Here is a 27,763-nt window from a genome sequence, read left to right on the forward strand (position 1 = left end):
GAGTTAATAATTTCAGGGAGGATGCATGCCTCGATCATCTTACAGGGAGAATATGCAGCTGACTGGTGGATAGTAAACATGTGTCTGTGTGAACTGAACTGCTGCTTCTGCCTTCAGCACTAATCTGGTTTCTTGTAAAAGGACGCTGACTTCTTGGTTTGCAGAGACTGTATCTGGGTTTATAATCAGCTTTTTACACGTATAGAAAAACATGACATAAGATGTGTTTCCATCAATGTGTTTTATGCACATTATGAAGTATCATGTGAGAAAAGGTTGGTGGAAATGATCAAATTTGTTCACTTGAGGTGATTTTTTGCATTTTTTTGAATAATAATTGGAAAACACCTTTTCACCTTTTTGGTTCTGCTATCGGTTGAAGACCTCCACTTCGTATTGTTTATTACAGCCATACCTAACATAGCTTACACCACCAACTTCTGATGAAGCTAAGCTTTGCGCAGCCTAGTTTATTTGCTCCAAATTAGCTGATGGAAGTATGCCTAAGACAATGTCAGTTAGCTGTCAGTTAGCTGAACGGTAGCATTTCTAACAGACACATTTGTGATGTGAGGAAAAACTGTGTATTTCACTGTGTTGCTCCAAATACTTGAACATAAAAGTCACAGTTTCAAAGTCAGTCAGGTAACAGGTGAGAAATCTGCTGACTGACTTGTTTTATACACAGATTTTATAGTACTCATGTTACTGCTGACTTGAAATTGATTCCAGCTACAGTAAAGACTCCAGGAGTAAACATGTGAGAAAAGTTGCATGTATCTGCAGCCAACGATAAAGTCCACTGTAATGTTTTCTTTTTAGTCCAGCATTCTTGCAAACTATGTAAACTCATCATAACATATCATCATATTATGTTATGACTGGTACTGCCGAAGCCGCAAAAAACACCCGATTTATCTGCTGAACATTTTGTAGACCCACCAGAGACCACAACAGATTCACTCTGAGCCTCTTTAAACACGCACAATCAGTCAGAACGACGCATGAGCCGAGCTGCATGTGGTCTGCAGATCAGAGCGCACAGACTCTGAGTGTGGTCCATCAACAGCTCCTCCTAATCAACCCCGGAGACCCCGGCCTTTTAGCCGCCAGCCCTCAACATGTCTCGCTGTGTTTACACACGCTGATTAGTTTGGTAAGTGTACAGAATGTCCCAAGGACGGTGATCTCTGAATCAATGTGCCCCTCAGTCTCATCCTTTATCTTCCCATCCCTCTGTCACAAAAGCCAGAGATCCTCTTGGAATCGGTGAGAGAAATTAGGGGATCAGAGTCGGCCAACTCCTGAGCAAACAGACTGAGCTAATGGACCAGCCGCTTTCTCCTCCCCTCAAATTATTAGCGGAGCGAGGGAATGTAGCCAGTCCAGTCACGATGTTAATGCTAAAGCTCGCTAATCCCTTACACACACACACTGGCCTCGCACTCGCCTTGATGCACACACGGCTACTGGGTAATCACTCCACCACCCAGGCAGTGGGAGAGGATGGGAGCGCGCAAGAGCAAAGGAATGAGCCTGAAAGTGAACACATACACATGGCGGGGTTCCCAGGGGCCTGGAAGATGGAGGTTTGGGAGATGGAGAGGATCCAGGACATGGTCCAGAGCTTAAAACGTGAACATTTTGTCACAGATGTCTCGATTTGACATGATTGTCATCCTGTGAAATAGCTTTAAACTGCAAATGGTGTGCAGCATTTCCTTTTTTGGCTTCTTTTCCATCGCACCTGTTCTGAGATTTTTCTGGAAGCGTGCTGTCATGATGTGCTACGCCCAAAAACTTTGATCCCATGAATTTCACAATACAAGAGCTTGGACACAATTGAAAAACACTTTGGTTTCTATAGGGGAAACTCAGGTAACCCAACACAAACACAAAAAAGTCTTCCTCCTCCTCTGCATCAACACATCACCGTGGAAGCCTGTCTACACTGGGCTGGTTGGTAACAGCTGGCTAAAGCAGAATATGCTAATGCCAGATCTTGGGAGGAGTACTTTGGGCTTATGAGGGATTAGCACTTGTTGGCCAGCCCTGAGTCCCTGCTGAGCGAGCACGCTAATACAGGTGTTAGTAAACTGGCATTAGACTCCAGCTAATTAGCTTCCATTCACCGACTGATTGTCCAGCCAGCTCTGCCATTTGTAGCGGTGTTTGCTCATCGGCAGGGAGGTCTCTGTGCTGTGGTGGGTCCGTTATGATCCGACATGATCTCAGTGGACAGCGGGGTCCATCCAGGAGACAAACTTAACTGGTTTTGTAAGAGCCAGAAGCTAAGACAGAGGGACAGAGGAGAGCCAGCAGCATCACACTGACAATGTCCATCAGAAAGTATATAGATACGATAATGCATTGTTTTTCTCGGGTTGGCCCTCCCTGCGCCAACATTTCCCACCATTCAAAACAATCTAGCATCGGTTTATCGCGTGATAAAACTTTCAGAAGCCAACAGTCGGCCCCCAGACTCCCTCTGTGATCACCACCAAAAAGGATATTTCTGGTTTATTACAACTTGGATCTTAATTTCTTGGTTTTGGCCAGTATTTTCTTTAATAACGCTGTACTCACATCACGACAACATCCAGCCGTGCAAGAACCAGAATCACTAAGACGATCAAACAGTCAATCATTACTGTGATGATTCCACTGAAAGTTGCTATACGACAATATTGAATTACTGTCAGTCTCCATTTAATTAAAGTCTTTAACAGATCTGAGACAAACACTGAGGTTTAGGTATAGAACAAAGAGATTTGAGCTACTTTTCTATTAAATGAGCAGGTTAAGAAACGAAAGATGCTTGCATGAACCAAAAAAGGATATGCAATCTTTATTTTTTAGATTTTCTTGCAAATATTGTGGCTTAAATCTACAGCTGACTTCTGATCCCTGTCGCTCTCTGACCCTCACTTAGTCAGTCTTAGTCTCCAAAATGTCACTGTTTTGGGAAATAAGACAAAGAAACATGTTTTAAGTGTGATCATTGTGCATTGAAGCCGTTTCAAAAGGTGCTACAGGGTTCAAAAGCATGACAGGTGGTTAAATGTGCTTAAAAACCATGGACATGAAAGCATCGTGACTGCAGTTATTACCCGGTTTTCTGCTTTTTTTTCCTACCAGAGAAACAAAGATGTTGCTTTAGTTTGATTTCTGCAAAAACCGTAAATATGTGGTGTATGTTCTGTGGGTGTTATACCGATGCTCTTTATTACGATAATCGCCTCATGTTTGCATGTGTGATGGACAACATGACAGACTGATTATGATGTAGGTGGCGGACAGGAATTGCAAGATGGGTATTACGTGCCCTTCACTGTTGCTGGATGTGGGAAAGAGACTAAAGGTTAGTTGGTTGACATTCCCGAAGCCATTCCGCCGGGGATGTCGGCAGTTCAAAGGAGTCATTAAGCTTCACCCGTCCTGCCACAAAGGGGAGATTTAAGACAGCAAATAGATCTGATAGTGAAAACTCAAAGCCAAACATAAATATCCACTAAGAGGCTTTGGTGTATTATGCTATTATTACACCCCCATACAAGACCGTACAGATTGAACTGTTTCAAGTTTAATTTTCTCCTGGGAAAGTCTCATCATAACGGATCATCTGTCCTTCTCATGCATTGCGAGAATTGATGAGAGAAAATGAAAACTGATGATCAGAAATATTGACATTTCATTGGGCCTTAAACTCAGTGCTTAAATCATACTTGACTCAAACCAAAGAGCATTTAGACCAGATATCAAAAAAGGTTTAGCAAACGAATGCAAGTATAACTTCCAACAACAGACAAAAATGAGTCAAATAGTTCACTGTCTTTAACAAAAGCCATACTGATGAAAAGGACTCACAGGCCAATACACATGCATTCAGACGACAGGTCTGCAGCTCAGCGGTGGAACAAAAGCTACGATACACTGCTTTTTGTAGATGTGACTGCAGGACATAAAGTGGGATTTCAGAGTTGCTGATCCAATTAGATGATGGAGTTGGGTGTGTGATGAGTTCCAGCAGATGCTTACAGACACAAGGACGCATTCGTAAGAAAACAAAGCATGAGTTTGGTTTCCTGACGTGTGTGATGGTGTACACTTTCGTTAAAAGTGTTGTCTTGTTTTACTCTGCAGAGTTGTCTTCCTCTGGTTTCTTTGTTTCTGTCTCCATTTTGGTCGGCTCTTTGATGTAAAGGGCTTGGAAGCTCATTTTGCTGAGCGTGTTTGATGGTTTCTGCTTATTGATTATCAATATCAATCAAAGCGGTTACACAGCGTCAGATTTCTCTGGCCAACCTTTTTGTTGCTGTTTTTTGAATGTTTGTATTTCAACTTTCTTTAGGTTTTTGTTTCCCCCTTTGACCTTAATAGTGCTTTACGTAAGTAAGAAATAGAGGAAAGGTGCCGTCAAGTCAGATGGCTGGATAATTTGTTTCTGGTAATTCAGGTAAGCTGCAGTCTGATTCTACAGATGTGTACTGTTGCAGGAAGCTTCCCACTGGCCAACTATTATTTTCTCTGCTTCCTATTTTGCATCACATCACTCATGCATGTGTCTGCAACTTTGACTGTCACTGAACATGTGCAAAATAACACTATTTGCACAGTTCACCTGATTTTAGTGCAGATAAAGCTTCGTCACAGCACAGATTTACTGTAAAACAGATGCAAGCACAGACAGCGGATGTGTACGTGGTTGTGTTTATACATTACTGGGTGTTCACGCGCAGTTCAACGTTCACACATTTGCGGGGATGCAGACACAGAAAGTTAAATCTGAACTTCAGAGATTCTAACAGGTTTAAGAAACTCAAAAACCCAGAACTTTTTTTCCACTTACCTCTGAACAGTGCAAACGTTGTCGTGACACTTTGAAAGTACTAGTTGCTCTCTCCCTTCCACTCTTCACATGCAGATAATGCAACAAGGCTTCAATTCCTCCTATAAAAAAGAATAAAAAAACATTTGTTGCCGTGCCTCATGAACAATGGCTTAATCACAGTAAAAAATAAAGCTTTCATTTGATTGGTCACTCAATGTCTCCACAAGAAAACAATCCTTCAGAAACATGTCAGCTTACAAACATCTGTCACATTCCCTTTCTTCTTATATAGCATTTTAGAAATTTTGAAAAGCAATTTACTTCTAGCAAGGTTTCATCCTGTAAGGTTTGTGTTTCCTCAATGAGGATAAATGCTATGTCTTTTTTAAATGCACAAATGATGGGAATAAACTAAATGTAGACAAATGTAAGTAAGTAAAGTAAGAGTAATTGAATGATTATAGGCTGATAGACTGAGATGCAGCAGTTAGCAGCAGGCTGGCCAGATGTGCAAGTGAAGTCTTATCTCTACCTGCTGGGATCTGCCAGGTCCCCCAGACTCTTTTTAGGACCACCTATTGAAAAACAGTCATAATCTGTTTGCTCCTTTAATGAGCTCATTGTTCCTCAGAGGAGGAAAAGCAGGTCTCATTGCTGCTTAGCTGCAGCTCTTTGAGCAGGAAAGCTCCTCTCATCGCCGCTGATACTCTGCTTCGACTCGAACATATTGTGAAGGTCTGAGCCTCGAGTCTGAGCCTGTAACAAAGCCAAGCCGAGGAAGACTCCGTCCTACTGTGGACTCACTTTATTGTGCCGCTTTTTTCACAGCTGATCAGAGGATCTGGCAGCTGGTGTGGCCTTTTTAACCTCTCAATTTCCCCTTTAAATTTTGTCTGAAGCTCCTTAAAAATTGAGAAAAAAATTGAGAATTTAACAGAATTCTACATATGGGGCAATTGTTTTTAATATTTATTATTTCGTTACATATAATTGCATAACAAAATGTACTTTCAACATATGTAATAAATAAAAATGGATGAAATTCAGCTTCGAACACATTTTTTGATAATTTGCAACAGGAGCACTGTAGTTTACACAATCGTTTCTTTTTCAATGCTTTTTAGAGGGATCCTGGGTTCACTCTAATGGCAGCAAACCTTCTGTACTGCATTTATTAGAAGAAGACTTTATTTACTGTAAACTTCAGCAAACAGCATCTTTTTGCAGGATGAAACAAAGAACTTTCTCTGTGCATTAGGACGTGGAAAATTAAAAGATTATCATCCTCATGTTTATTCTTTATCTGCTTGTTCTGACACATCATTGATGCTTACACACCAACACATTAATCTTAGACAATAGTGAAAATGTCTTTAACGTCCTAAAAAACTTGAAGTGTTAATCTTAAAACTTTCATGTTCCTTTTTTTTTTTTTACTGATGAAACAAGTTGACTCGAAGCACACTGAAATATTCATGGTTCTGTCATCATTTGGACGATAAAACTCATTGGAGATTAATTAACATTGAAACGTATGACAATAAATGGATATCTGAGCAGAGGGTCACAGGAAAGCAAAAGGCATCATCTTGACTATTGTTCACACCAGCTGCATCAGCAGACACAGCAACAAATAATGGCAACAGTCGGCCATAATAATGGAGGCCTCTTTCATAACACACACACACACACACACACATGCGATATGTACCATCGAACCCTGCATCTTGATCAGACAGTGCCTCTCTAATTGAGCTAATCCCCACTTCAGGATCAGTTCTGTCCCCTGAGGTCTGACCCTCCACCCTTCCTGTCTCCTGCTCTCGCTGCCTCTGCTCTCAGCGTCCCCTCTGTGGCTCATGTGGACTGTAAAGCTGTTTATTGGGAGACAATGGGCAGCAGATTGTGCTGTCAGGCTCCATTAATTTCCATCATTAGCATCACACTCCAGAGTCTGTGGAAGCGGGGTCCTAAGCCTTAAGCTGTGCTTGTGTACAGCATGTGTGTGTGTGTGTGAATCTGTGTGTGATGTGTGTGTATATGTAGGCATGCGCGTATGAGATTTTTTTTTTTTTTTTTTTTTGGGAATTGAGCATAAAATCCAATTCATAAGTGTCTTAAAGGGACAGTTCAACACCAAATCTTTTTTTATTCTGACCTGCAGTGCTGTTTATTAATGCAGACTGTTTCAGTAAGAGCTGTCAAATTCTGGAAATATCAGCTATGGAGATGTGGTCATCTCTCGAACATAATGGAACTAAATGGCACTCGGCTTGTGTTGCTCAAAAAGTTGTAGAAATTATTTTCTTTCCACCAAAGAACGCCTGCCAACTGTATCAGTGCATTAAAGGAGGCATATTTGTGATTTTGGGGTGAAATATCTTGAACTTTCTTTTGACCCTTGATTCTTTTTGTTATCCTATTCTGTCATATGGGTAATTTTTACAGAAACTTTCTGCTTGAATTAAATAAAAAAATCTATTTATCATGTGGCACAATCCTACAAGCTAAAATCTGTCCACATAGATCATGGAGCTAAAAAAATAAAAAAATAAAAAAATAGGCACACCATACAAATCTAATTCTGTTCATATAGGGCCAAATCACAATAGCTTTCCATATGGAGCAGGTCTAGACCATACTCTAATGTACAAAGAACCAGCAATTCGCCCATGAGCAAGCACTTGGTGACAGCGGTGAGGAAAAACTTCTTTTTAACAGGCAGCCTCGAACAGAACCAGGTTCTGGGTGGACGTCCATCTGCCTCGACTGGTTAGTTGTAGTTCTGAATGCGCACTTTTCTGTTAAATGGCAGATGGCGTCATCAGATGTCACCAATTAACACTTTGAACTGCCAGAGGTCTCAACAGCTGCCTGAAAATGCTAGCAAGTCTAGAATCAATTTGTCTAAAGATGTTTAAAATTTGAGTTTGTGGCCAACTACAGAGTTGCATTTGCTTTTTGCACTAAAAAAAACACAGAAAAAAAAACAATGAAGATCAAATTGAATTTGAAAAAATAAAAACGGTGGAACTTTAAGCAGTTGAATCCATATTTAAGAAAGAATAAGTATATTTTGTAGAGTCATAATTTGCTTTATAAATTTTATAATTTGCTATAAATATCAGGAAAGTCCTGTAGTGTGTTGAATTTAACTGTGAGCTGAGCTTACACAACCGTTTTCACACCCAGTCATCACAGTAAAAGTTTGGTTGTTTTTATGTGTGCTCTAATGTCCATGTTGGAGATTTAGTTTTGGACATTTCAGCCAGTGAAGTGTTGCAAAACAGCAGTTTCTGAGACGTTAAACATATTATGCAACGTTAAGGAAATGCAGGAGAGACTGTGACTGAGGTTCAAAGAATATGAACAAGCCAATGAAAAACAGCTCTTTATGATCCATATGTCCTTTAGTGCACGTTAATCAATGGACAAACGCAATTGACCACTGACCACCATTGGTATTTCCACCTCCAGCAGCGGAGCTCTAAAAGGAAATTGAACCACGTTTCTGCCACGCACCCACTGAGGCATAAGCCTTCTTACTTCAACTTCCTGTCTGATCAATGTGAGAAACAATGACTCAACAGGTGTGACAGACAGGAGCCCAGCGGCAGCTTTCCTCCCCACAGCTAGGCCCAATTAGCACCCGCGGCTAAGGAACAAAGAGGCGACATTTCATTTCAGCAGAGTGCCAGTTTAAGGCCTCTTCTCTCAACCTCAGCCTCTTTTCTTTCTGTCTTTTACTGCTGACATCTTTAAAGGATCATCCCTGGCTCCATCATATTCTATTAAATTGGGTCGATGCCTTCTGTTCGAAGTGGCAGGGGTGTTAAAAACATGGGGTGTTGATGAATTCATTGCATGTGACTGGACTTACTTTCTTTGTGTGGAGGTTTTGGCTAATGAAACCCCCTGAAGGTCTCACAAAAGGCAAAGACATTTTTCATGGTTTGCTTTGCACTCCGGGTTCAGGCTGGATTTCCGGACAAAATTGCACCCAAGGGCTGCTATCCCAGACAACTTTACAACTTGTTTGGAAAGAGTAGGACGGACCCATCACACCGAACTCACTGCCTCTTCAGAAAGCTTCCATCCGACTGCCTCCATCAGCACCAGGACCACCACACACCTGAACAGTTTTCTCCCTCAACAACCCATCCAAGCTCATCCTCCGACTGCCCACCATGTACTGTAGCCAATGCGTAATACTGTCATGAGTGCTATATGCAAGGACACCAGGAGCACTGATTTAGACTGAACTAGGTAGTTTTTGAATTTTTAACCTTTAACTTGAGTACTTGTGTGAGGTACTTATTCTTCTCTTTTCTGCTTCACCACTACAATTCAGAGGCAAAAACCTTACTCCATGATATAACTTTAGTTACTAGTTACATTGCAGATTCAGATTAATAATAAAAAAAATTAAATAAACTATATATTATTATACATGAAGACTATATTAAGCAACCCAGCAGTATAAAAAGAAACTAGAATTAAACTCCACCTTAAACTACCACCTTTGTGGTACTTTTGGTATATTTTGATGTTAGTACTGTTGTACTTCAGTAAAATTTTGAATGAAGGACCTTTTCATGTTACAGTATTTCTACACTGTAGTATTGCTATTACTTGAGTACTTCTATCACTGTGTAACTTGCATCTCTATACCTGAAAGAGTAGAAATGTGTCTGTCTTGATAGATGGAGATGTGTAGAGTTAATTTTGGTCTGTGTAAGGAGGGTGATGGGCTTCGATTCTATACTTTTCCAACATAAAACAGATCATCCTGAGGAGAGAAGAGGCATACTGTAAATCAGCCTTTTACTCCCAATTAAGACTGGTAGTAGTTTAATACGTACGACCACAAAATGTTTATGAAAACAAAATTTTTATGTCCTATAATGCTCACACACACACACACACTACTGTTGTACTGTTAATGGCATGTGATTTGTATGATTAAGCTGATACTGCGAGATAGTGGTGGTGAGTATGAAACCTCTAATGAATTAGATTAGAAGCCCACTCCATAATTATAAGAAATGAAGTACCACAGGTGGCCGTTTATTATGCAGCAGTGGGCCTACAGTATAAGAATCAGTGGCGGAAAGTGAATGTGGAATATAGCAGTGACTCTTTAAGGGTCTTTCCTATCTCGACTGCGCATGCGCTGTTCCTAAGCTGTGTCTCTGGTGGTAAATGGGGATGACAACGGGGCTCGTTGAAGTTCAAAGTCTCTTTCTTACTGTTGAGTTTATTCCCATATCATACTATATAAATAAGATATACAGTTAACAGTCTTACAGTCAAGTCATGCCGTTCAGCGAGCGACATAACGCCGATAATTGTGATATTTTGCTCAGCCTATCAACGGAGTAGGAAGAGAGCACCGTCCGTGTAGATGAGGAAACCAGGAAGTGTCTTAGCAATCTAATCGTTGCTCTGAGCGATGTCTGTTATGAAACTACTGGGCGTCACTCTGGGAAAAGCTACCTTGATCTTGACTGTCGCATTTGTTGTCATTGCAGTGGTTTTGAATTACTTCGACGACCCTGATCCGGTTAAATACACCAGGTAACGAACATCGGAGGTCTGTGTTAGCTTCTCTGCTGGCTGGACCCGGCAGATAATTTAACATTACTCGAGCTAATTTAGCTGCTACACCAGATAGACATGTAGCGTAGTAAAAAGCGAATATAATTAATGTTAGCTATAATGGCCCCAAACACGTGGACCACCAGGCTAAACGTCCTCCACGCGTCCCCTTGGGTGAAGTTGATCAACGAGCGAAAGTTCAACCAAACCCCTTTTCGAAATCTGTGAATTTAGCGATCAATTTCTTTATGAAAACCGTAACGTTACTCACCATGTAATAAACAAAGCCTGGGCGCATTCATTTGGTGCAAATTGCATCCACTACACACCGGCTTTTACTATTTATTGTAGTGGATTATTGTTGTCCACCACGGTCGACACAATCTAACTTATGACTGAGGCTCTGCAGTAAGAGTAACCTCCGTCTGAAGACAGCATTACTGTCACGAAAGAGTGTGTGAAAACATGCCAGAACCCAATAAACTAAGCAATGCTTGCACCATGTTTTAACACTTGCACACATTCCCTGCTTGAAATCTTCCTTCGATTGACTTTGGCATTACCTGAGCTGTGTTTTCTGTCGCACAGCATGGCAGAGGACGTGAAGACTCTGGAGGAAAACTTCCGGCAGCAAAACAAAAGCTGTTTCGTCCTGGGTGCCTCTGGGGAAACAGGCAGGCTGTTGCTTCAGGAGCTGCTGGAGTGCAACATCTTCTCCAAGATTACTCTCATCGGAAGGAGACTGCTCACCTTTGAGGACAAAGCATATGAAAACCTGGTTAGCTGGGGTCGATTCTCTTGTCACTTGATTCCATAACCTGAGGGTCATCATGTGGAGAGGTAAATTTTGCTTTTGTGTCTCCAGGCTCAAGAGGTGGTGGACTTTGAGAAGCTTGATGATCATGCTGCTGCCTTTCAGGGCCACGATGTTGGCTACTGCTGCCTGGGAACAACCAGAGCCAAAGCAGGGGCTGTAAGCTAAACTTAATAAATCCAATGTGTGTGATTTGCTGGTGAATTAATGAAGATTTTACAGTTACAGAATCATCAAAATACAGTGTATCTAATGTGATTTGATGGTGTTTGTTAGTAGCAATTTCTTTACCGTGTGCCAACATTTCCAGTATGACTAAATCAATAAACTGCCTTGACCCATATTTTTTATGACATAGCTTATCACAGACATTAATATCACCGTAAATATAGGCCAGTTACATGGCTTGTTTTTTTCTTAAAAAACAAATTTTAAGGGATCCTTGCAAAAAAAATTCAGTCATATGCATTTATGTAAAAATATTATTGGCTGAGATATTGTTTGATTCAAAAATTCAGTGTTGGTGAGCCTGCAGTTTGTTTATTTTGTCAGCTACAGGTAAGCTTTGGCAGACACCTGTCAGTGTTGTCAAAATGGCATCAAATTTACTTTTCTTCTGTTACTTCTCTCTTTTGTTTCAGGAAGGATTCGTCCGCGTTGATCATGACTACGTTCTAAAATCAGCAGAGCTCGCCAAGTCAGGAGGCTGCACACAGTTCCACCTGGAGTCCTCCAGAGGAGCCGATAAAAACAGCAACTTCCTCTACCTTCAAGTCAAGGTATTTTATTTCCTTTCTCTAATGCATGCCACAAACAGAAGTCTTCTTCGGGCTCTCAACTAAAGTGTGTCTCATGAAATGATGACAATCACTGAAAGATCAACATGAAACCGATTTTCTTCCAGGGACAAGTGGAAGCAGATATTGAGGCTCTGGGTTTCGACAGATATGCCATTTACAGACCAGGGTGAGTGATCTTATTTACTCCGTTCAATCATTTCATAAGACACTTCCGCATTTCCCGTATGAGATAGAATTTGTCCCCAAACTAAAAAATACAGTTGTGAATACATCATGTAGGACAGTATAAACAGTGTAAACAGCTGAGAATGACATCCTGTCAACACCAAATGTGAACATTATCTGAACCCGCCACAGGAAATGACCCCAAAACACATTGGATTGTGGAGATATAATGCTGAGGGAGGCTGAACAGAAAAAAAAAAAAAACTAACCCTGGGCTGATGCTCACAATTATCCATGTGGCCATGCTGCCTTGGCTGATACGACACCAGAGAAGAAGAGTGCAGACATTTTGCTTCTCTAATGATTCATGGAGTGTGATCGAGTTTGTGATGGACTTCTCTCCTGCTGCCTATTTGGCACTTTGACAGGTTACCAAAACTCCAGCACCAGCGCCAACATGTCAGACTCAAACAAAACAACCAGAAACAGCCGTTAAAATCGCTTCATTGGCCTCAAAGCCGCCAGACTCCATTTACAGAAACAGTTGTTTTATCTCGCAGATCATTGTAAAGCATTCAAACTGCATTGCGTAAAATGCCTACATATTCTGTGGCTCTCGTTCGTGTTGTGTGGGGACGACCAGGCGGACGGAGTCTTTGCTTGCCGACAGACGGCTGCTGAGCACTGGGGAGCCCCGGAGAAGAGAGCTGGGATTATAGCCAGAGCTTCTGGAGGAGTAAACACTCCAAGTAACACAGGATTCTGCTCCAATTCTGGCCAGTTTACCGGCTGGAGGAGAGCTCAGAGTTTTTGTTTTTTTTATTTACCGTTGGGATTAAAAAGCGGATTTATCTTCACTCTGATCTGCAGCAGTGAGCCCAGAGGTGTCGACCTCCTCTGTCTGTTATGATATACTGTTAACTGTTATTAGTTACTGTTTCTGACTGGAGGGGAAATGTACTTACTTCATGAACGTACAGAGAGGAGAGGGGCAAGAAGGAGAGACTCGAGGGAAATAACAGGAAGAGATCAGAGGCTGAACTCAACACAAACACACAGAAACTACACACACCCTTAGTGCTTACTGTTGCTCGCTAGCTTTCGGCTAATGTACAGTTGTACTGTTTATAAACAGAGAGCGTGCCAGCGATACGCTACATAGCCAATAGTTGTTTCCTGCTATATTAATGTTTAATATTTCACATATGGAAAATTAAGTCATGGATGCAGTCTAGTCAAGTTTTGCACTGTGGTGCAGACCACAGGAAACATGATGGCATCCTTTCACATTAAAATGTTGATTGTATTGAATTGTCGACCTACAAAGTATTTCATATTGAGGATCAATGTTGTTAATCACCTCAGTGGAGAAAAAGAAATCATGCCCCATCTTTTGTAGGAAGTGGTTGTTCACTAAATAACCCGATCCAACCCAGCACAGTCCCTAAGTCATCAACACCTTTGTGTTTTCCTCCAACAGGGTTTTGTTGGTAGATCGGCAGGAGAGTCGGCCTGGCGAGTGGATGGCCAGGAAATTCTTCAGTGCCTTGTCTGCTGTGGGTTCTACGTCCATGTCCATCCCAATCCAAGTGGTGGCAAAAGCGATGGTGTCAAACACTCTGCTTCAACCCGAGCAGAAGACCGAGATCCTGGAAAACAAAGCCATCGCCCAGCTGGGAAAGAGTGCAGGGAAGTAAGAGAGAGCAGGAAATACACTGAGGTGAGAAAAATATGACTCATTTATACTCATGAAACAGCTTGCACCAAACACAACCAATAAGTGTATTGATAACCAACATTTATTGCAGGTTGGTAAATGTTTTCAGATTCTTGCCGATTTTACTATAAAGTGAGATTAAAACATCTTAAAATAACAACTCAAAGGCTTGTTCTGGCTTTGGTGAAGATTCACAGGATAAACTCTGCAGAGTAACGAGTCATATTTCTTCTGCTCTGAAGCTCTACCTGCACAGAGTCAATTATTTGGCCTCCAACAGATGAATTTCATTGTGACCTTCTTTGTGACCTTTGGCTGCCAACTATTCATTTCATTTTCTCTTTTCAGGTAATTTCAGCAGCTATAGAGACGACTACACACCATCATCATCATCTTACTCACTTTAAAACTGACATTACTTTATCTGTGAATTTTGCAGAAAACCAAATCCATGAAAAGTGCTTCTTATCGTGAGTCTGCTGGATTCTCTAAGTTGTATTTGGACTTAATTTCTTTGGTCTTGAATCATATGTATGTTATGAATGTAATGTTTTCATCAGGGAACTATTGCCAGGCTTGTTGATGTTCACCATTTGCGCTATGAGGCAATGGACTGAATAACTGCCTTAATGTTGTTTTTTTGAAGTTTATTCTACACTAGATAAAATATTAGATGTTGTTAAACTATTTTCATTAAATTATTATGAATATTTAACTGAGTGTGTTTGATTTAGGAAAAGGTTTCCTTAAATGGCTACTGTATGAATATTAATAATCTCTGGTGTCTCTGTGCCATATGGTACATCTTCATATTGCATATATATACACAATATCTATGCTCTGCTACATTACAGGTAATATACAGGAGGGTATTTGTTCATTTTAGATTTAACATCAGCTGTAACATGCAGATATAATGCCATCAATCAAAGATATGAATTACTATTTCTACAGTCATTCCAGTAATAGAACAATTTTGAATAATCTTTATTGATCATTATGTTTTTTCGACATGTCTCTAAAGCTACGTGGTGGGTTTACAACTTAAGTTACCAGTTTAAGGTCTTCTGTTATACTGATATTGATTTTGATGAATGATGATGAATATTAATATATGTTTTCTTTTGTATTTTAATCGTCTGGTTCATTTGTTTTCTTTTTTGTACGTAAATCATCTTGGAACCAAATAAAACTATGCATGTCCCAGCATTGTCAAATAGATATAATTAAGTGAAGGTAGACAGACAAGAGCATCACTACAGAATAACATAACACTATCAACTGGCACTCCTGCTAAATTATAAAATATTAAGATTTTTGTCTGTTTCCATTCCCGTTTTTACTTCTTTTTCAATTATCTTCTACTTTTATTCTCCTCTGCATGTGTCTGAGAGATGGTATTCAAACAAACTTGTCTTTTGTCTCCTTGATCTAGCAGTGCCCCCCTGTGACTGAATGTGGTTACACTCATTGTATGCTAAAGGCCTGTGTACTGATCTGGACTTACTCCTCTCCACAATACTGTCTAAAGATTTTTTTACCCTCATAATAACTAAATGTGCCTTTAACTGTCAGCAGTTCAGCTACTATTAAATTAAATAAGAATTTAAAACTTTGTGTGTTGATAAACCTTTTTTTTTATTCTCTATATGAAAAAACAGGCTTTTGTGGACATTTTTGTGGTGATATTTTACATTTGAAAACAGATGACACTCATCTCTGATAAACCTCTTAGCAGATATTTTGACATGTCAAAGCAGGAAGAGTACAAGTGTAGTTAATAAATTAATGATGGCTGAAGGCCTGGTAGTTAAAGCGACGAATAAAGTGGTTTGCCAGAAGTGAGAGATTTCATTCAATCCCTTAAAGGATGATGAACTCAGGTACACACATATAAAGTCTCATACTTTACAAGTGAGGACTAGTTTCACTGTCAGATAAAATCAAAGACGAATTAATAAATACTCCAGGTGAATGACACAAAATCATCCTTTTTACTGTCACATTTCTGTAGAACAAAAGTCATCTTTTTCTCAATATCTAATGACACTGTTCACACAAACTTTTGAACTAAGCCTCAGTTGCAGTTAATGAGTGGCTAAAACAATAAATCCATCTAAAATCATCTTTGGACTGTAGGAAGACAGTCAGTCCTTCAACTGAAATCCAGTTTTATCCATAATAAAATGAAAACAGTTTTAAATATTTACAGCTGTGAGCGCATTTTCTTTTTTTGATCCAGAACATAAAAACATTTGCTCCAACATGCCTACAGCTTCCTTCAGCATACAGCCAACACAGCTTCTCTACAGTACACTGCACATTTCATCAAAGCACAGAAGCAACATAATCTAACTCCTGAGAAGTGACGCTGAGCAGGAGTCTTAAACTCAAACTCACATTATTTGGGGAAAAACATCCAGCGTCGTCTTCCTCCTGCAGCTTTGGGTGTTGCCATCTTGGCCATGCAGCAATTAGCCTAAAATGAGGAACAGCTGAGTTGATCTGTGTCTCACTGCTTAGAGTTTATAAAAAGTGGTCTGTTCCAACAGGGTGGTTGTAGCCTGGTTTACTGGGTGTGTAGCATTGGGTATGGTGCTGTGGAAAAAAGCCTAACAATGAGCCCCACAGATTATTTTAGGTAAATTGTTCCAGTAAACACACTGTAGGTGTTGATTTGAATGGTCATCTAAATATACTTTGTGATCTTTCCTCTGCAGGCTGTTTGTGCTTTGTCTTTGGCTGCTGGACCGTGACGCAAACTGCGAGAATACGCAGAAAGGTAGTGAATGATCTGTCATTTTGCACCATTAACTTTTAATATACTTTTTTAACACAACTGAGGTTTGGTTGCCAGTTGTTTAGAAAAATCTGCACAGTATCTGTCCATGTGTTTTGTTTCAATAGGTTATGCCCTACGTGTCCAGGCAGGACAGGCCCCAGTGGGAGTCCACAGTGATGACAGGGACTATAAAAGATGGAGTGAACCCCCTATTTTCAGAATCCCTGCAGCTGGTTACAAGACATCAAGTGTGGACAGAGGGCGAGGTGGCAGGATCTACCCGGCTCAAGAAGATCACACCATCGACTCTAAACCATTAAAAATTCACAGCCGTTATCCTGTCCCTGAAACACACTATGGAAATGTCCCAAAAACCCAAAACAACCATTTTAAATCTGGCTCTGTCTCACTTGCGCGACGACGAAGTAATGTGGTGTACAACCGCTCTGGAAACAAAGCATTCGTGTTTCCTGATGGCAAGAAATTTCATCAAGGAAGCTCTAATTTTGTCTTCTCCACAGGTGCAGTTCAGGTTCCGCCCCGCCTCTATCGTCCAACAACTAAGCTGACAGGAGGCTTTTCACCTGTTCAGGTGCACAAAGCTCCAGTGGGCTTGTCTGACAGGATTCATGCAGGCGGATATCACCCTGCTTATGCTTTTCCCAAGAGCTTTAACCCTGACAGAGCAAACATGTTGCAGAAAGTTTTAAAATCTGTAGACAAGAAGACAGACTCCATTGTGGAGGGACATCCTCCTGCCAGCAGCTCAGCAGGACAAGCTGATGCACAAATGTCTTATCCACTTTGGAGACCCAGGGTCTATAACAGTGATGTGACGTCTGAAGCAAGAGGATACGCCCACGTCCGCCGCATCAAGCCCGTTTTGGAAAAGACACAACCCCAAGCTAGTTCTGCTGCAGGTAGAAAGTTCTTGGAATCTGGTTTTCCGTTTGTAAATCAGGGCGGCGATTCAACAAAAGGGTTCGGTCTTGGTGTTCCAGCATTAAATGAAAGGCGGCTGAATCTTAATCACAATTCCAGAGGAAGCCAGCCCAGCAGCTGGCATCCTCCATCACCAGATAGAGCACAAGTGCCCGTGCAAGGCAAATTCAAACCTTTCGAAAGACTTCCTACTAATGATCTCCCTGCTCTCAACCACTCAGACCATGAAACGGCTCCCACTCAGACATCTGCAGGGACAACCCGTCCTCCCAGTATGTACTCCACAGGTATCACTTCAACACTCGTTCCTATGGTTACTGGAGAGATGAGTACCAAGTCTGCTTCACCCATGCAGACAGAGGGGCGAGACATGGAGCTTGTACCTCAACCATCAAACCATGAGGGTCACTCTGAAAGGTCAACAGCTGGACCTTCCTGGGAACAAAACAAACCATTTACAGTTTTTCCTCCAAAGCTACAACCAGCAGAAAAGGAAGGAAAGGGGGACAGGCTTGTCTCAAGGCCTCTAGAAAAGGATCATGCTGCAGTTTAAGTTGACCTGAGAGATGCTGCTTTGGGAAAAGTCTGCACTAGTGGAAATGCCAGCAGGAGGTTAAACCTTGTTGGTTTAATGGATGCATTTTACCTGCATTACTTTGAGATGTGATACTACCCAGATTTTTAAGAGGAAGGGGTCTGACTTTGAATAAATAACATGAATAACTTATTTTTTGTTCTGCTTTGTCTTTTATAGACTGACTGTAGCATAAATCTGACTTAAATCATTCAACATTTTACTGTATATACATAATGCAAGTTTTCATATCTCAAACACTGTGATAAAGCTGTGGTCATAGCAGCTGATGAAACTTAGCCTAGTTTTGCATTTCTCACATAGTGTTGATCAGTACAGGAAGAAGTATTGAGATAAAAAGTAGCGCTTAAGTAGCAATACAACAGTGAAAATACTACAATGCAAGTAAACAGTGCAGTAAAAAAAATGAGAATTATCAGGAAAATGTACTTAAAGTATCAAAAGTAAAAGTCATCAATAAGCAGGAAAATGGTGTTTTCGTGTTATGCATGTTTTTTATAGCACTGGTGCAAAATGTGTATGTTGCATTTCACTGCTGTGGATTGTCAGTGCAATGCATCATATTCTATAAGATCATATGTTTGTAGCTTTGCAGTCATGAGAAAACCATGTATTTGTAATTCATCATGATCTCAGAAAAGTCCTGTTTTTGCCTTTTCAGCAAGGCATTTTCACACTAAACCAGTTGGGTTTTAATATTTTAATTTAGCAGAAATACAATAATTTTCTCAAACTATTAAGAAACACTTAATCCTTGTTTTTATCATAAAAGTTCACATTCAGAATCACCAAATCTGGAGCTACATGGTTTTCTTTGAACAGAGAGTATGAAGAGATGTATTCTGATTAGTGACAAATGTTAAAGCTGTCAGACAAATGTTTTCTTTGAGATTTGCCTGAGATATGTACAAGTATAAAGTTGTATAAAATGGAAAAAGTAAAGTAATGCTGCTATAGAATAAATGTAGCTTTTAGCTGTTTCCTGCATTAGCATTCATTATTTATCTATTTTTACCCCTTGGAGCAACAGGCTGTAGCTAAACATAACAGTAACAATCACCAGCAACGGTTACATATTTAACATGCATGTCCAGCACGCATTGAGCAACAATAGCATTCATTTAGAGCAAGTCCACTCACTCTCCCTTGACCTCTGGCTTGGTCTCCACCAAGTCCAGAGTGAAATTTGTTATTTTATAACTTTTATGACAAAGTGAAAGGTTTTGACTCACAAGATTTTATGTAGACCTGCAACCTCCCATCAAATTGTGTATAATTGCATGTGCATTCCCCTAAAAATCAGACTGATATATTCTTTGGAAACTTTAGTATCTCCACTCAAATTTATAAATCAGTGACGACTGAACCAGAGGTGGTTCAGAACCAGAGGTGGATCAGTGGGGTTTAAAGATTTTAAACTCTTATATTTGTCCGCTTTCTCATTTATTATGAGGCTGATGGTGTTATGGTGCTGATCAAAACAACTAGCCTATAATAAATATTGTGTCATAATTGTACTTTCCACCTGATTGGACGGCGAGCTGTGTGAGATCAGCGAGTTCGAGTTGCAGTACACAGGTGTGTCATAAAATAAGCTTTGGCGACATCTCGTGGCTTTACCTGGAAGTACCTCTTCTGTTTCGGCCATTCTTTACGTCACGCAACGTCACCAGGAAGTCCAGTGAAACCAAGGCGACATCATGGCAGAATACGCAGACCCACGTGAGTGTAGTAAATAGCAAATTGTAACCCCAAAAAGTAAAGCTATTGAACACGCAGGCACTCAGTTTAGTTAGCGATAGTTTCTACTGCGTATATAGTTAATGAATTGTGTCTTTAGTTGCGTTATGACGCCTTAGCAGCCTTTAGCTCAGCTGTAACAGTTGAAACGCTAAAGCTAATTCAAAGTAATTAGCTTACTAATGCTAACTGTGCGGCGTACCTTCAGCTGAAATTAGGTTTTTTTTGACAGATTGTGATGCAGCAGCTGAGGAGATGCCCGAGCTCTCTGACGGTGATGATGATGACGAAGAGCAGTGGCAGTGCATGGAGGAGGACGGTCAGCAAGATAACGTTACCTGTCTGTTCTGCGACAGGTGAGGTGACCCTTTGTATGACAAAAGATAAAACAATTTCTGATGCTGTTAATGAAGTCCCTGGAGGTTGGAGGATGTTTACTAATTCCAAAATGTGTGTATGTTATCCAAAATAAGCCCCTTTAATGTGTTTTGGGCAGAAATAATAGTGACAGATTAAACTATTTGACAGAAACTGGCCAAAAACATAAAATAGAAAAGGAACTGGGATTTGTTTTAACACATTTGAATATGCTATATATGACTTAATGTAGTGTCTCCTCTTATCCCATCAAAAGTGCACCACACAGCGACTCAGTGTTTCCATAGCAACTTATAAAGAAAAACAAACAGTAAAGACTCATGACCCACGTGACTAAGAAAAAACAACATTTTCCTGTAACCACTATGGATTTATGGAGTTGCGCAGATAGTTTTGGTTGTATTTGAAGGTACCTGCCTCTACCTACCTACCTCTGACACAGAAGGTAAAAGGGGCGGCAGCCATGTTTCTTTTATGCAGGATCATACTAACATGTCAGAGTGACCAGTTTTCATTTGGTCTGTTTCCTCAGTTCTATAAAACTACATGAAAGTGTACTGAGATCATCCACGCAGACTTTTGAATGTGTTGATTGCTGCACACTGGGAGTCCTACAAATCATTAATTTCTCTCAATGGTTCTGATTATAGTAAAGCAATTACATCAGAGCCTCCACTGTGTGTGTGTGTGTGTGTGTGGGGAAGATTATTTTGTCATTTAGTTTGTTTTTGTGTTTAGTCACAGAGCTGAATAAATAATTGCAATATTATCAAAATTGCAATATGGCTGCTATTTTTAGATAAAAGTAAAGGGTGTCAGAACATACCATTACAAATAAAGCATTGTGATGCTGCAGAGATGTTCGCAGCCTATAAATCATATTCTCTGGATGGAAGGGAACATGCTTGTTTGGCCCAGAAACCAGCAAAAACAAATCAACAGCTTTATATATATTTTTTTTTCAATGAAAATGAAATGCAAAAAATGATCTTTTCTACTAAAATCTTGACTCATATTCCAATCATGATATCTCTCAAAATAATCGCAGATTTATTTTTTTAATGTGATTTCTGCAGAGCCAAAACCAGGTCAGGCCTCATTACTGTTTCCTCACTGCAGAGGACAGTGACGCAGCAAAGACATACAGTTACTGGAATTCCAAATTTAAGAACCACAAAAAGTGTTTTATAGAGGTGTGCCAGTTCATGAAAGTCAAGGTTTAGCTCTGCACGTTAATACTCAACTGTATGTTATGATCCACTATAGTTTCTATGCAAGGAACCAGTAAATCTGTTTTGAGAGATTAACATGTTTAAAATGTTTTAGATTTTTTTAAAGAACCAGATATTCCTACCTGTGTTCTTTTGTGCTGCAGGTCACTGAGCTCTGTGCCTGCCACCCTGCAGCACTGCACAGCTGAGCACCAGGTCAACCTGGTGGACGTGATAAGAAAACACAGTGAGTACATACTGATGCTGTCTGAGTCACTGAAGAACTTATTCAGTTCAGTGCAAATGGATTAACTTTTTTTTCCTCTTCAGATTTAGATGACTACGGATACATAAAGATGATCAACTTCATACGATCAACAGTAAGTACTGTCTATAATGAGATCTGATTTAATGCTCCAGAGTAGAGGTCCTGCTTTTTACATACTCTATAAAGTCTTAAAATTTCATGTGCTGCAAATTTATATATTGTTGAATTTCTCTGTTTTCTTCATACCTTGTATTCAAGGGGCATTGTTAATTTTGCATCCAATTCAAATCAATTTCTTTCAAATTTGTGTTGATAGAAATGTGATGCATCCAGTCTGAAGGGGCTGCCAGACGCTCCCTTACCCTGGGAGAGCGAAGACTTCCTGCGACCATTCCTACAGGACGACCCCCTGCTGCAGACAGGTACAGCAGCATCTCCTTCAGGTTTTATTTCAAACATTTTAGTTTTGAGTAACTGGCTGCAATTTGAGTTACAGTCTCAACAGATATGTCTGTTTTTAGATGTTGAAAGTACGTCATGGCTTGTTACTCTCAAACAGAAATTCACACAATCACATTTAGCATGCTGGTACTCGTTATCAGTTTGTCCCAGATCTCAGCTCTGGTCCAGTTAGATTTTGAATTTTATTGAATGGAATTGTAAAAATGAAGATAAGGATGCACAGTTTTTGACTGTCTGTCCTGGATTCGTTCATGGTGTTGCACTCAGTTGTACATAACAGAAATAACAGAAGTAGTTCTGATTGTTGGTTCTAGGAAGTTGCAAAAATTGTCAGATGTGGCCGCCTGAATTCTGACATGGAAAGAGTGTGTGTGTGGGAAGGGGTTTCAGATGCTGTTCAAGCCAACAAACACTTTGTTTGAAGTGTACTGACGCCTTCCAGCTACATATGCTCCTGATAACATTTGTCAGAGGACACGTCACGTTATCTGACTGTCCTTCCTGTAAAACAAGCTGCAGTTTTTTACTCTCAAATATAATTAGTCCACCCTCATGTAATGTCCAGTACAACCCCGGTTCCAAAGGAGTTAAGATGCCATATGAAACTTAAAAACACCTGAATGCAATCACTTGCAAGCAAACTGTTTACCGACAGGCCAGCTGTTTACAAAGTGTTCCTGAGCCCATGGAGTAATATCTTTCATATAATCATGTGTTCACAAAGTGGTGAACCTCGCTCCATCCTCGCTTGTGAACGACTGAGGCTTTCGATGATGCCCCTTTCATACCCAATCATGATACTATCACCTGTTACCAATCAACCTGTTTACCTGTGGAATGTTCCAAACAGGTGTTTTTGGAGCGTTCCACAACTTTCCCAGTCTTTTGTTGCTCCTGTCCCAACTTGTTTGAAACGTGTTGCTGCGTCAAATTCAGAATAAGCAGATATCTACAAAAATTAATGAAGCTGATGAGGTGAAACATTAAATATTAAAAAAATGTCTTTGTGCTGTTTTCAATTAAGTATATGTCAAAAAGGATGAGCAAATGTTCACATTCTGTTTTATTTGTTTTATACAGTGTCCCATTGTCCCACCTTTTTTGGAATCAGGGTTATATAATTCATAAAATTTGTTCTGGAAGTTTTTTGTTGGTGTAGCTTGTTTTCTCTCAACCAGCTTCACCTGCTGACACTGCAGTCAATGATATGTTTCTCAGAATCCCTTACAGTCTTGTTTATTGATTACATTTTGGTAAATCCCACTGGAGACTTTGTGGCTTGGTCCAGTGAAAATTTATAAGAGGCTTTTAAAACTTGGATTGGACCATCATCAAATCAGAATTTAGGCAGGTTCATTTTTAGAGATTCAATGAATCACTTTGATTCATTGCACTTCGCTTTAGTTCAACTCACATAATTGGAAAACTTTTTTGTGCAGCAGGCATTTAATATACAGCAGAAAACAAGCATTTGAAGAAAATCAGAGGCAGGAGACAGAATCTTTGCTTTTTTGTGTTAAAACCTGTTCTGAGTCTCTTTGCTCAGCCTACATGTTTTACTTCTCCGTTTGTCTCCCCCTCTCTGTGTTTCTGGCAGACCCTGAGGAGCTCTGTGGCAGCGAGAGGTCAAGCCTATCGACATGCCAGTCATCTGGGACCGAGTCCCATGATGCACTGCTGCACAGGGCACAGGCGGCAGAGGAGAGAGCCCGTTGCTCAGAGGAGGCGCTGGCCAGAGCCATGGATGACCTGCACAAACTCAAGTCAGTGATGTTCCTGCATTGTCAGATTTTTTCCAATAACCACAAGGTGCAATAAAGTTGTCGCATTAGTTTGTCTCTTGTCAATCTTGAGTAGATTTTTTTCTTTTTTTGTATTTGAGAGTTTGCAGTGTACTCAGTGTGGGGCTTTACTTCTGCACTACCCTCCTGAGGCCAGCAGGGGGACACAGTGAACCCAGTATTGCAGAAACATCGAGTAGAGTACCTTGTGGAAGAAGTTTGGAGGAAGGGGAAAGATAAAAAAGGGAAAGGAAAATTCCACTGCAGCATGGAGGTTAAAGTGAGGAGGGGGGTAGGAAGGGGGGCAATAAGGGAAAATTACAGAAAGAGGTAGGCTGGGGCTGGGAAGAGAGTTAGAAAGATGAATGCCTCCTGTTTCCTCCATTTACTGCTACGTCCTGCATGAAGGTTGTGCATGCTTTCTGTTCTCTGACCGCTGTCTTTGTCCCATGTCCTAATATGAGAAGTTAAACGCTGATCCATCCGGTCCTCTTTCAGGCTTCTGGCTCAGGGTTTGGTACTGAACACAGAAACCAGCAAGTCTGGTAACCTGGGCACCGTGGCCGAGCTCAGAGAGGACGAGGACGAGGCCTACTTCAGCTCCTACGGCCATTATGGCATCCATGAGGAGATGCTGAAGGTCTGAGTTGTGCAAATACACACGTATGCACACGAAACACAACGCAATACACGCACCAACCAGGCCTGCGGGTCTCGTTACAGTCTTGTGAGTCACCCCCACCCCCCTGGACGCAGCAGTCTCTGCGGAACAAAAGTGGGTTCATCAGCGTACGTCTTGGCTGAAAGATTCCGATGTAGCATGTAAATGAAAGTGATCATCTTCATGTTGATACCGAGGACGAGACATGTTCTCAAAAGTGACGAATCAGCAATAACTGCTGATCTCTCATGTGAGACACCATCGTGCACGACGGAAGCCTGAAACGCGGAAATTAATTTTTACACTGCTCAAGTGCTGAAAGCTCAAAGTGTCAGCAGGCTGAGGGGGTTGTGTGTGTGCGCTCGGGGAGGGGGGGGGGTCAGCTCTGTCTCCTTCCTTTCTGTTCTACTTTCCGCAGTGCTTAGACATATTCCTGTTGGCTGTCCTCATTGGTGCTAAGCACTGTTAAGTTTTGCGTCATGTGTTTGTGCGTCAGGCTGTGAACTCCATCAGAGCCTCAGGAGGGGCCGAGAACACGTGATGGAGGGCTTTGCGGTAGAATGTGGTCAATTCTTTCACAGGTCGGCGTGACGTGCATCACCTATGACGCGCAGTGTGTGTGTCTGTGTTTGTGTGTGTGTGAGAGAGAGAGCTAGAGAGGGTGCCATGTTTGCTGAATTTCCTCAGTTAGATTTATGTCACTTCCATTTAGAATGAATCAACTTTGTTACTGACAACATTATCCTGATGACTAAAGTAAATGTTCCTCACTTTGCCTCGCAGAGTTAACCCACTCAGCAATTTCATCAGCCTGAGTTTCAGCGGAGAACGTTAATGTCTAAACTAAGATGAACAATTAATTGTTTTCATACTGAAATTCAGATTTGAAAGAGCAATTTCTCAAACTGCAAGAGCTGAAGTTTTAATTATGACCTTCATTTTAAATGGCTACATTTATAAAGAGCTTCACAAAGTTTTTGCTGCTCATCCACCCCTTCATACACGCTGTGTCACACCCATGGCAGCGAGATACCGCGCTCGGTGCTGGCCTGACCATCGGGAGCAATTTGGGGTTTAGTTTCTTGCTCAAAGACACTTTGACATGTAGACAGGAGGGACCTGCCAACCCTGTGACCAGTGGATGACCCACTCTACCTCCTGAGCCAACATTGTCTTACTAGACAGCTTTAGATTTTCAAGTGTATCTATAACATAGGACCCACATGGCAACATGATCCTAATGTAAGTGATGGAAGACACAATCCAGAGTCCCTGTTCTCCAGAAATGCGTCAGAGTTTAGCTGAAGCTAATGTGCAGCATGAGCAGTGGCCAAATCAAGGAGGCATCTTCTAATGTTATGGTCTTTTAGCATGAAGTGTTTTCTCCAAATCATTCAACCCTAAGTCTAAATGCTGTTTGACATTTTTCTGCAAAATAAAATTCTGGGAGTAATTAGAGCTGGAAGATGTATTGATTACGATAACAGTATTTTGTTGCGATGCTCTATATCAGCATGGACTTTGGCTATTGCAGCATTGTGATGTAGCGTTAATTTGTGTTTCCCTCGTCTTGAAAGCTGCATCATGGCTAAATGACACAATATCAGAGCTTATTTGACTGTTCTAGCTGAGTGCAATGAACAGCGAGTGACTTCTTGCTCATTGCATTCACATTACAAATGATTTTCTAATTGAAAACTTTCCTTCATGTAAACATCTTCCAAGAGCTGCAGATCCTGTTTAAACCAAGTATGGAACAGGACTTCCTCAGTTCCACTGTACCTTGCACAAATGCATGTTGCTGTCGTTTCAATAGATTCCGTAGCTTTTCCTCCAGAGAGGAGGTTGTGGGGTTTGTGGGCAGATTTGATTGGCAGGTTAATTAGCGAGTCCTGACCTGACCTCCACTCGAAAAATATCAGGGTCCCTCCCAGTTGTATTAATCCTGTAGGTTTGCTCTGAAATTTCCAAGAATCCCCCACAGTCTGTTTTGATCTGCTGTTATCTCACTTGTATAGAAAAAGCTTTACGTGTCATACTCTTTGTTTTCCCAAGGGGGGGTGATAAGGCCAGTGTGTAATTCAACTGACAGTATAGGCATCCTAATACAAGATGCTGTAGAACTTGTACAACGCAAATGAGCTGCAAAAGGTTAGAATCATAAACCTTCCTTTAACCCTTAGAAACCCTGCATTATATTTAGATTTTTGCTGCACATGTATACATGTCACATTCTTTCCTGTCTTTTAACTCTTTTACTCAAGAAAAGTTGTGTATTGTTGTTAATTTTTGAATATTCTCTCCACAGGACAAAGTGCGCACAGAGAGTTACCGCGACTTCATGTACCGTAACCCTGAAGTGTTCAGAGACAAGGTGAGCCGGCTGAGCAAATGCAAACAGATATGTGTGTATTAATGTGTATGTACAGCATGTGCAAGGTAGCTGCTTTAATGTACAGCCGAGACTGTTAACAGAAATAGATGATTGCATTTTGCAGGAAAGACATTAATGAGGTGAAGGTGTCTGATTTAAAACATGGTGTGGTTTTATTAGCACCTCTAACGTCGACTGTAGAGTGCTGATAACAGACGCATGCAATCTACCACCAAACCCATAACAACCCCCCCCAAAAAACCCTTCGAACGTCCCCTCACTCCTCTCTTTTCCATTGCCTTTAGTTGCAGGAAGCAGTGGCCTGTATCATGACCATCCATTATATGGGCGGCTGCTGGTTAGTGCTGGGATGAGGCTGTAGAGGAGGGAGGCAGGCTGTGTTGATGGGAACGTACATTATCCCTGTCAGAGCGACACTTTCTGCAGAGAGGGAAGTGTCACCTTCTACAGGAAGTGGTAGATAGAGAACAAAACAGGATATTCTTGTTTCAATACTGTTAAGATGGGGTGTGCAGAAAGATGGAGAAAGGAGCGAGGAGCTGTGTTGAGTCAGCAGTGTGTTGGCGACCCTCTGTGAACCCATAAAGCCAGCAGGATGCTGGCAGGGGTGTTGCTTAAATAGG

At 40.9% G+C, this 27,763-nt stretch overlaps 2 protein-coding genes across 3 annotated transcripts in view; both read left to right on the forward strand.

The window, feature by feature from the left end:
- The first annotated feature begins 10,050 nt into the window (after positions 1–10,050).
- Positions 10,051–15,128, forward strand: htatip2 (HIV-1 Tat interactive protein 2). 2 transcript variants are annotated; one of them, XM_041934672.1, is made up of 7 exons: positions 10,051–10,408; positions 11,018–11,207; positions 11,295–11,402; positions 11,885–12,022; positions 12,148–12,209; positions 13,689–13,928; positions 14,365–15,128. In XM_041934672.1, exons 1-6 carry the CDS (start codon positions 10,284–10,286, stop codon positions 13,903–13,905), a joined length of 840 nt encoding a protein of 279 aa, XP_041790606.1. In that variant the 5' UTR covers positions 10,051–10,283; the 3' UTR covers positions 13,906–13,928; positions 14,365–15,128. The 2 variants fall into 2 exon arrangements, with proteins under 2 accessions (XP_041790606.1, XP_041790598.1); XM_041934664.1 differs by having other exon boundaries at positions 10,053–10,408; positions 14,274–15,128.
- Positions 15,129–20,239: 5,111 nt separating this feature from the next.
- Positions 20,240–27,763, forward strand: part of prmt3 (protein arginine methyltransferase 3) — a 40,213-nt gene continuing 32,689 nt past the window's right edge. Inside the window, exons 1-7 of the mRNA XM_041940125.1 lie at positions 20,240–20,340; positions 21,738–21,820; positions 21,904–21,953; positions 22,158–22,263; positions 23,901–24,066; positions 24,583–24,724; positions 27,054–27,119. Coding sequence (XP_041796059.1) covers positions 20,240–20,340; positions 21,738–21,820; positions 21,904–21,953; positions 22,158–22,263; positions 23,901–24,066; positions 24,583–24,724; positions 27,054–27,119 — 714 coding nt within the window. The remainder of the gene's footprint in view (positions 20,341–21,737; positions 21,821–21,903; positions 21,954–22,157; positions 22,264–23,900; positions 24,067–24,582; positions 24,725–27,053; positions 27,120–27,763) is intronic.

This window comes from Chelmon rostratus, chromosome 1 (genome assembly GCF_017976325.1).
Source record: "Chelmon rostratus isolate fCheRos1 chromosome 1, fCheRos1.pri, whole genome shotgun sequence".
Classification (NCBI taxonomy): Eukaryota; Metazoa; Chordata; class Actinopteri; order Chaetodontiformes; family Chaetodontidae; genus Chelmon; species Chelmon rostratus.

Bases quoted from the DNA above. Each gene is read 5' to 3' on its own strand.
- htatip2 (XM_041934672.1), top strand. From the start codon at position 10,284: ATGTCTGTTATGAAACTACTGGGCGTCACTCTGGGAAAAGCTACCTTG. The intron at 10,409-11,017 runs GTAACGAACATC...TCTGTCGCACAG, and splicing joins GATCCGGTTAAATACACCAG to CATGGCAGAGGACGTGAAGA. The intron at 12,210-13,688 runs GTGAGTGATCTT...TTCCTCCAACAG, and splicing joins TATGCCATTTACAGACCAGG to GGTTTTGTTGGTAGATCGGC.